This window comes from Telopea speciosissima, chromosome 3 (genome assembly GCF_018873765.1).
Source record: "Telopea speciosissima isolate NSW1024214 ecotype Mountain lineage chromosome 3, Tspe_v1, whole genome shotgun sequence".
Lineage (NCBI taxonomy): Eukaryota > Viridiplantae > Streptophyta > Magnoliopsida > Proteales > Proteaceae > Telopea > Telopea speciosissima.
Genome location: NC_057918.1, coordinates 21,572,413 through 21,582,266, shown reverse-complemented (window position 1 = coordinate 21,582,266; position 9,854 = coordinate 21,572,413). Strand labels below are relative to the sequence as shown.

Below are 9,854 nucleotides of genomic sequence, written 5' to 3'. Positions count from 1 at the left end.
TAAGGGTGGAGGAGTTGGAGGTGGTGGTGGTAGTATTGAGTATCTAAATTGTAAAAGAAGACGATGATTTGCGGAAGATGAAGACATTTTAGTCTTTTCAAAATTTAGCAAATAGGTCAGAACAATTAGGTCTTTTCGAATTTTAGAAAAGATAGAAAGAGGGTAGTTTGGTCATTTTTAGCATTTAATGCCTGGTGTGGACTTAAATGGCTTTAGTGGGTAAAATAGAAATGGTACGTGGAATTTTTAAGGAATGCGTGTGAATTTGTCAGAACCTTAGCGGGGCATGAGGAAGATTGGGAGTATTTTAGGGGTATGCGTATTTAACCCTTTTTATTTACGTCAAAACGCGTTTTTAAAACTAAAAAAAAAGGGGGACGCGTATAAAACGGACGCATTTGTTACTAACTAGTCACGCATGAGACACGTCTCATGAGCTTGTGTCACTCATGCTGCTTTAGCATTTGCCTTCATTTGGAGCCTTTAGATGCCAAAGAACAAAAACATCTGATTGGATGGTCCATTACAATCATGAGACGTCATTGACTAAAAAAAAAAACCAGAGAGAGAGACCCGTGAAGATTAAACGGTCCAGATCAAACACCTTGTTCTAGAGTAACTGGCTAACTGCCACCCCGATGTGGGTCCCGCAAGATTCTAGTATTCCTATAGTTTCCTACCACGGAAATCATGCACTGAAACTCACTCACTCCCACTCTGGCCACTCACCACTCCGTCGAGCAATCATGTCTCTCTCCGTCCACCTTCGTCCTTTCATTTCCTTCTCAGAAACCCACTCCAACCCTTCAATTCTCACACCCCGGATGCTCACAGTCTCTGTTCCAACAAAGCTCTGGAAGCTCTCCCCTATAAAATCTATTCATGGAAAACATGAATTTCCCTCTGCTGTCTCTGAGAAGCCAAGGTGGGTAAAAGTGCTTGACACAGCAGCAAGCCTGTATCCACTCTATGTGACCATTGGAGGGATCGTTGCTTGTGTGAAACCAACTGCTTTCTCATGGCTTGTGGAGAGAGCCCCTGCTTCGTACAGCTTCTCTCTTGGGTTTATTATGCTGGCAATGGGTCTCACGCTGGAGCTCAAGGACCTCTATAGCTTGTTCATCCAAAGGCACTTTTCAGTGAGTATCCAATCACAACCAATTCTATGACTCGTTCTGTTTCTGATTTGCATTCTTTTCAGGTTTTGATTGATTCCCTGTTCTAATTGAGGTCTGGGATCCCTAAATTGCAGTTTAAGTGAATTCCTTTCGTGGATTCAGAAATGGGTTTGCTGTGATTTGCGACTTGTGAGGGAGTCTTGAAGAATTGCTTTATTTTTATGGGAATTAAAAGACCAAATTGTCCAGATACATCGTCACCCCCTTTCCTTTAAACTTGTCCGTGATCTCCTCTCTCTGAAATGTTTTGTTGAATCATTTTTTGTCAGTATCACTCTGTTCAGTTAACTGATACTTTGGTTGGAAACTACAGCAATTTGCGAAATTTATTCATTTCAACACATGATCCTTACTTACCAAAACTCTGATTGCATGAAAGTTGCTGAGTGTATTTTACTATCGATCTATTTAAGACGAATTTGATTACTTTTGGGTATTGATTCCTGTAGAAACTATAACCTATAAATGATGCAGAAAACACAACCTAACAGAAACAAAAACAATTAAGCAACAATAATGCGAGGATATACGTGGTTCGGTAAGGTGCCTACGTCCACGGAGAGATGAGAGCAGTCTTCTCTAGCAATGTGTTACAAGCTCTGTTCCTCTGGCCTCTCTGTGCTTACAAGGAATTCCCATAACCCTAATAACCCCTCATCCCTAACAAAAATAAAAGGAAAAACTAAAGAGATGCAATTCCGATATTACCCCCATATAAACCCTAACCTCACTGCGGGATTTTAATGGCCCTTCGGAGGCAGCCCACACTCCAAACCACAGAATACAAGCCATCAACCCTCAACAATTCCATGTTCTCTGTTCAATTTAATCATTGAATAATTATACAAATGGGCCTCACATTATTCTGTATAATAAGATTTCAGAATATGTAATATAGCCTAGTATGGTATTTAAGTGCCAAACCCCTTTGCTTCCTGTTTTGTCTTTTATGTCTTATATTATTGGTGCAACGGTAAGGTTGCTCCATTGTGACCAAGTAGTCACGGGTTCGAATCTCTGGAAACAGCCTCTCTGTAAAGCTGGGGTAAGGCTGCATACACTATGACCCTCCCTAGACCCCGCATGGCGGAAGCCTTGTGCACTGGGTACGCCTTTTCTATATATATATATGGACCGTTCTCAATTATTATGATGATGATATCATTAGTCTATCTTGCTGAGTCAATCTGTTTCCTTTGGACATTTTCATGAAAAATGGAGGCATTTCTTTATAACGGAAGTTTCCCTTGATTGCCAAATTTTCTAGTTCACAAGGGTGTGGTTTATGCTTTGGCCAGATACTGTGCGGATGTGTTGCTCAGTACACAATTATGCCATCATTGGGAATGATTATAAGTAAATCCCTTGGGCTTCCTCCTTCTATTTCAGTTGGTTTGATTTTGCTTGCTTGTTGCCCTGGAGGTACTGCATCTAATGTGGTAAGATTTGTAACTTTTCTTTCTATATCCCTATATTTTTTCCTTAACTAATGAATTATTTAGAATATAGCTGTCAAATTTTACAAAAATTTGATTGCCAAATGCCATTTTCATTTGCAAATTGCGTTATTTCTTGAATGATTTAGATGTACGCAGTTATGTGTAGGAATTAGAACTTATCGTCTTGTAATGTTTTTATTATCTTATCTTTTAGTGGAGTCATAGATAGAGTTTGTTTCACTTTGAGTTCAAGATAGAGTCAAACTCTATTTCAGTTTCAAAATAGGAATGGGATTTCTTTTTGTTTAATTTTATAAAAGGCATCAACAGGCTTGGTTTCAGGAAGACTGTTCTTGGTTTCAAACTTTTGTTTTTTTATTGCTGATGATCGATTGTACACCTGTGGCAGAACTTTCCACAGATTAATGCAAATCAATTAGATGTAAGAAACTCTTGAAGATGAGATCCTATCTTTGTTCTATTTTACATTTGCTTATCTTTTTCTATGAAGTACTGCCTCAGGTAACATTAATTGCTCAAGGGGATGTGCCACTGTCCATTGTAATGACTGTATGTACCACTCTTGGAGCAGTAGTTCTCACTCCTCTCTTGACCAAGATTCTAGCAGGGACTTATGTTCCTGTTGATGCCATCAAGCTTTCCATCAGCACCCTGCAGGTGTATTGAACTTTTCTTTTCAGAATTTATCAATTCATTCATTTTATTTTCTAGTTTTTTTTCTTTCTAATTGCCCCTACTTCTCCAGGTTGTTGTTGCTCCAATTCTGCTGGGTTCTTATATGCAGAGCTCATTTCCAGCTGCTGTACAAATTTTCACACCTTTTGCACCCCTCCTTGCTGTTTTAGTTTCATCGTTGCTTGCTTGCAGGTCTGAGTTGATAAAATTTCATTTTCCACTGTCATGATTCTTATTACATTAGGAATAATTTTTTTTGGGGGGAGTGGCCATTCTCAGTGTATTTTCGGAAAATGTTGTTCACCTCAAATCAACTGTACTGAGTGCATCTTGGCCCTCTGATCTGTCTCCACTGCTTCACATCCAAGAAATACTCTCTGGAGAGTTGGGGGTTGTAATATTGTCTGTGCTGCTATTGCATTTTGGAGGTTTCTTTGTGGGGTAAGATATACCTTTTTCTTTCCATGATTTTAACTGTTAATACCTGCTTTGTGATTTACATATGAATGACTGAATAATTGTTTCTGTTTGGTGGACGACATTCATGGCATGGGTAGAGAATTCATCACAACTAAAACTAGAACTCTTGATTTTGCACAAACGATGACCATGAATTTAGTTACAAGAGTTAAGACTATTTATCTGAAATGTAAAAGCATAATTTATGTCAGATGTGCGTAAATGTTAACTATACACTCTCATATAGTCTGCTATGGAGCTCATTCCTTGCTTGCACGCTCTAGAGTTGCTTGGTTGAGTAAGGCTCATGCCAGACCTATTCACTTCGTATATCAGATGGATAAGGATGAGCACTAGCAGCCTGTAAACCCTAATTTTCCCCCTTTTCTTGACTGTGGCCCTCACCTATAATCCTTTCTCTATCGGTTGGAAAAATATTTCATGTGGCCTCACTCCGACAAGCCAAAAGGGAAGAACTGCCGGAGGCGGACAAGCTTTAGGATGCAAAGTAGATCCTTTCATGGCATTGCGAACCTTGTTGAAAGATTCTTGCACTGTTGGTGCTCAATTGTGCGACTTGTAGCTGTTGGAAGTTTCACATACGTTGACAGTAGGAATAGGGGAGTGATTTAGGCACACTTCACCTTCTACAATTTCCTTTAATGTAATTTGGGAGCGGTTGAGCTTCACCCCTTTTATTTATTTTTGAGGTCTACTTGAATCACTGTCCTATTGAAAAATGTAAATCATTGGAAGAGCAAACAGAAGAAGATGAATAAAAAACCCCTGTTGATAGTTTAGGAAGAGTACCTTTGTAACTTAGCATAATGAGGGTAATTGTTTGGATAATCACGTTGGATCATGTCATATCTTGAATCAGAGCGTGGGTTTTCTAAAGTTCTCTTCATTACTTTGCATCTTTTTCTCCATCTTCTTAGGGCTTCCCCTAGTCGTTTAGGAGTTACAACCTGCCTAGAATGCTCTTTCTTACCATAGTGGTCAATTTGTTGCACATAACAAAACAGTATCTGTTGGTATCAAGGTTGAGGAATGCTATTTCTAATCCCCTGTACCTGTCATCAACAGTACAAAAGACGGGCTCTCATAATTACCATTGAAGGCCAGCTCTCAAACAGAAAATCAGAACTGTAGTGTCTTTGTTCCTTTTCTTGTGGATCCTGTATAATTGACACTTCAGAGTTCTAACTTCCATGAAGTGGGAATGTTATCGTCGTCTCCCCACTCCATGGCTTTGATGTGCATAACTTTTGGATTGCATCCTGATAAAGCAGGTGTATGCTTAGCAAAGAAAATGGAAACTGTATTGTCTTCATTCCACTTCTCCTGGATTCTATGTAATTGACACTTCTGACTTCCCTGTTGTGGGAACTTTATTGTGTCTCTCCACTCTGTGGTGCATAACTTCTGCATTGCATCTTGATAAACCAGTGTATGCTCATGAAAGAAAATCTTGTCAACTTAAAAATGCACCAATGGAAATGAGAAGTACTAATTCTTTGATATGATTTTAATATAATCTGAAGAGAATTTGCAGTCTGTCTTTCCTTTTATTTTTTAAATTTTAGGCTACTGGTTAATATCTAGTTTCATAATAGAAGTTTTACTAACAATTTTATTAAACAATTTAACTATGTATCTCATGCTGCAGGTATCTTTCAGCATATATTTGTGGGTTTAGAGAATCACAACGACGAGCAATTTCAATTGAGGTGTGTACAGCTAACATTTAGCTTGGCCTGGTTTATAATGACTCTTTTAATACAGATCATGGCAAGTTATATTTCAAGAACACAGTGAAAAAGCATCAGAAATATGACATTTATTATGTAAAGTTCTGAGTTTTCTAGAAACTATATTGGCATTCTTTGTTGGTGTTCTCAAATGTGGATCTTGAACCATATATAGGGCTGAGGTTGATTTAGTGATTTTTCTTGTTTCACACTTGCGCACAGGTCGGCATGCAAAATTCATCGTTGGGTGTGGTCCTTGCCACCTCTCATTTCACCTCTCCTATGGTTGCTTTGCCCTCTGCAATGTCAGCTGTGATTATGAACATAATGGGTAGCAGTCTGGGATTAATTTGGAGATATATTGATCATTCTGATTCCAAAACGACACCTAAAGTTGAGAAGGTATGAGGGATGTTGTTACATGCCTGCATGGGCCATGCATGGCATGGGGTAGCATTGTTATTCTTTGTCTCTATTTTATGTGCGATGTGTTGCTGAATTGTTATTTTTAGAATACATGTTGAGTGGGAGGTAGTTATGGACTGGAGGTGGTTATGTAGGAAATGGGGGAGTGATAGTAGTAGGAAGTGGTGTGTAAGTGATGTAATCAAGCATGTGTAAGTTCTTATCTATATTCCAATCAATAGAATGGAGGCTATCATGCAGAAATCCCAACTATCTCCTTGTGAGAGTGAGGCAGGGTTTCCTCGATAGAACCCAACACATCTTTGCAACTTCTTATTTCTTACTGATCAAATCCCTTCTTCCAAGACAGAGAAACAGACTAAGGGGAAGTATATACCAGATGTTCTTGCCTTAAATTCACCATCTTCATTGAGCCTCTACCTTAGGCCAAAAAAAATTCTATGATCTTTGTCTGTAATTGTTTTCTAGTTGGTTCTGTTATTTAATTTTTAAATGATGTGTGAACTGTGAAGGAGGAAATTGTAAGTTTGAGTTGAGACAAACAACAATTAGGTTTCTCCTTCCATCATTAGTGTTACTCTGCAACCGGAAATGAGCATGTCAGTAAATAAAAGAGTTTCGTCAAAGAGTAATTCATGGACCAAATTTTTTTATTTTTTTTTTGGTGCGACATGAAATGTCACAATATGATTAATTTAGAGTTTGTGTTACCCACTCCACCTGCTGGCCTCTCTCTCGTCAATAAGACTCTCAGTTTAGTCTCTTCAAAAATATTTTGGAGGAAGTTTTCATACACGGCCGTGTAAGCATGCACGGTCGTGTCCCCTCTCATAAAGAGTTGGAAAAGTTATATACCCCCATCCATTAATTAATGCCTTGAAACTCCCACCTCTCACATACACGGCTTACACAGTCGTGTATGAAAATTTTCCCCAAATATTTTCATTGAAGAATCTGCAGCGGAGACAGAGGATCGGTGGCTGATGTTAGGATATATTGTGATCCTTTTGTATAGTTTCATTGGTCTTTTTGTTTAAGTTGAAACATTGGACGATAAATGTATAGGGTTTTCACATTGTATATTTATTGAAATGTCAATAGTTATTTTTGTTCTATCTTAGGAGACAAGAAGTTAATCTATAAAAAAAAAATTTAAAAAAAATTATTTTTGACCCCATACTTGTGAGGTATTTATCGTTGTGGGTATACTTTGTGCGTCTTAATGTGTCAATAGTTGATGCCTACACTGGTTATATATTGGTAAGTTAGATTCATTATGTGTATCTCTATGAGTAGAAGAGATGTTCAACATAAAACCCACTTCCCAATTAGGAAGAATATTTTGAGAGAATTTAAAGACAATAATACGATGAAATTTTGAGTTTTGTGGTAATTTTATAAATTGTTTATAAATATATTTGAATAATTATGATAAAAGTTTTCATACTCAACATTAAATGCGGTCAAATTGACATAAAGGTCTATACAAAAGGAAATGAAAACTCTTGGGGGTTAGGACTGATGACGAATCAAAATTGAAGTTCACTTCAATGATATTGGTCTAGTTCTGGGCAATCAGTCTGGTTCCTCAAGGGTTTCGACCCTTAGGGGTCAAGAAGACCAAGACTGGACCAATAAGCCAATTGGTTCTAAACATGAGATCCATAATCGTTTACAAATGGGTGGGCTGGTTTCGGTTCCTAATCGATTCCAGCCTATAGTAAATATCCAAAATTAAAATAAAAAATTTTACTTAAGACATTCAAATAACAAAACTTATTTTCCTTAAAAAATATATAAATAATTAATATTTATTTATAAGCATCAAGATGACTTAAATATCCAAAATCAATGTAAAGTAGAACTAGGTGTTTTAGATGTATAGTGGGATAAAAATAAAAGCATATGTAAGTATAGAGAATATATGTAGAAGATAAATCAAAAGAAGGGTGGGAGTTGGGATCTTGTATTTTTGCATCTAGTGTATCATTGTCTCAATGTATCAACAACACTTCATAACTTGTTGGATCTTCCCCCAACAAACCTGCGCTCAGTCATAAGTGTCACTATTCAATCTGAAGCTCCAACAGGAACAGATTCTAAATCCAAGGCTTCTACACAATGAATACCGGATCTCTCGGGCGATTCTTAACGGGTCTATCGATTCTAAAACTATTGGGAAAACTGGATCAGAACCAGCTTAATTGGATCAATAAAACTATAAACTAATCGGTTCCAAATACTAGATCCATAACCGAACCAATAAATTAATGGGTGGGCTCCAAATCCGATATATATATGATTCTCAGTTCTGGTCCTTACTGTTCCTTGCATGCCCCAACAAAAGTTTATGAAAGGTTTCTTTAACACTTTCACCATACTTTCACATCAACGTACACTTGAGTTGTAACAAAGAAGGTGAGGTTTCAAGTTTAAAGTTTGAAGAGAAGACTAGACAGACTAGAGAATTCATTTATTAGTTACAAACTTACAACCGCAGGTACCTCGTGCATGAAGTAAATGAGCCATATACGAAGATACATCTCGTCACTTCTGGTCCCACCACTTAATGGTTTGGGGGGTGATGTCAGTGCACTCAACTCAAATGCTACTGACTGAGGAAGCATAGATATGCAGAGTGTGTAGTATAGGTGAGTGAGTACGTTCGCATTGTAGCCGCAGGGAAGTAGTGGGTGGCGCTCCGAGGCAGGGCGTGTAGCCCCATCTAGCATCCGTGTGTTGGGCTGTGTACTCGGGTGTTCCTGACCGTCCGATGTGTGCAAGACACCCTGCCGAGCCCCACAGAGGATCGGAGTCCGGAAGTAGTTGTGTGTTTGTTTTTTCTTCTCCAGAAGGGGACACGAGGTTTGCATGAAGATGGAAGAGCCATGTGCACGTGCCCAAATTGAACTCTCTCATTTTTTTCTCCGCCTCTTCATCACCACTTGTCCAATCCCTTCATTCTCTCTCTCTCTCTCTAAACCCCTAATTGTGTCTGTGACCGCTTCCCTTCTCTTCCCCTTAGCCCTGGCCTGGGTTGGTGAGTCGCTTGCTTCTTCCTTCCAACTTCCAAGTAAGTCCTCTCTCTCTCTCTCTCTCAAACCCCGTTTCTGTGTGTGCATGTGTGTGGTTCAGTCTCTCCCCTTTAGCCCTGGCCATGGTTGACGATTATCTGGTTCCTCTCTCTCTCTCTCTCTCTCTCAAACCCCGTTTCTGTGTGTGCATGTGTGTGGTTCAGTCTCTCCCCTTTAGCCCTGGTCATGGTTGACGATTATCTGGTTCCTCTCTCTCTCTCTCTCTCTCTCTCACACACAAACACACAATATTAGCATTTGAGAACCCAGCTTAAATTTGTCTGAGGAATCATTTAGTTTCTTAGTTCATGATCAGCCCATCCTAGAGTTAACAATTCAACAAGAAGATAAAGAGTAACTAATGTTGTCTATCTATCTTAGAACCCCCCCCCCCCCCTCAAAAAAAAAAATAAAATTTAGTGTTGTCTACACTGCAATCCGTGTTCTAAATTTTCTAAGGATTCCTCTCGCTCAAACTAAATTCCTTTCAAACGATTAAAAATATAAAATAGGCTGAATAATAGGAGTGTGAGTTCAAAGCCATAATCCCAATTGGAATGATACACACCCACATGAAGGTGGTGAAATTGGGTTGGGCTGAGGCTATCTAATCATGGGCCTAACTCTGGTCTGGTTGAAGGTTCATCTCATACATTCATGGGCTTGGTCTGCTCAAGCTTTGATTGGGTTCTAATAGAAAGCCACAACAAAATTGGCCCATTTGTCCAAGATAAATAAAACCAAGCTCAAGCTCAATTTATAGCTAATAACTAACTAGTTGGATTGGGTTATGCCTACTTGACCCACTATTTCTCTCAATCTTCTACTTCG

At 38.7% G+C, this 9,854-nt stretch overlaps 2 protein-coding genes and 1 long non-coding RNA gene across 3 annotated transcripts in view; 2 read left to right on the top strand and 1 right to left on the bottom strand.

Annotated features, from left to right (window-relative positions):
* Nucleotides 1-9,854, top strand: part of LOC122654491 (protein TIFY 10B-like) — a 29,554-nt gene that overhangs the window by 15,587 nt on the left and 4,113 nt on the right. The window lies entirely within an intron of this gene.
* On the top strand, nucleotides 724-5,931 carry LOC122654489 (probable sodium/metabolite cotransporter BASS2, chloroplastic). Its single transcript, XM_043848602.1, has 7 exons — nucleotides 724-1,139; nucleotides 2,477-2,617; nucleotides 3,140-3,295; nucleotides 3,384-3,505; nucleotides 3,593-3,754; nucleotides 5,442-5,502; nucleotides 5,746-5,931. The coding sequence occupies exons 1-7, from the start codon at nucleotides 747-749 to the stop codon at nucleotides 5,929-5,931; spliced, it is 1,221 nt and encodes a 406-aa protein (XP_043704537.1). The 5' UTR covers nucleotides 724-746.
* Nucleotides 5,757-6,369, bottom strand: LOC122654493. The gene is made up of 2 exons (XR_006331921.1): nucleotides 6,326-6,369; nucleotides 5,757-5,948 (listed from the first exon to the last, which is right to left on the bottom strand). It is a non-coding gene; the product is annotated as an uncharacterized LOC122654493 (long non-coding RNA).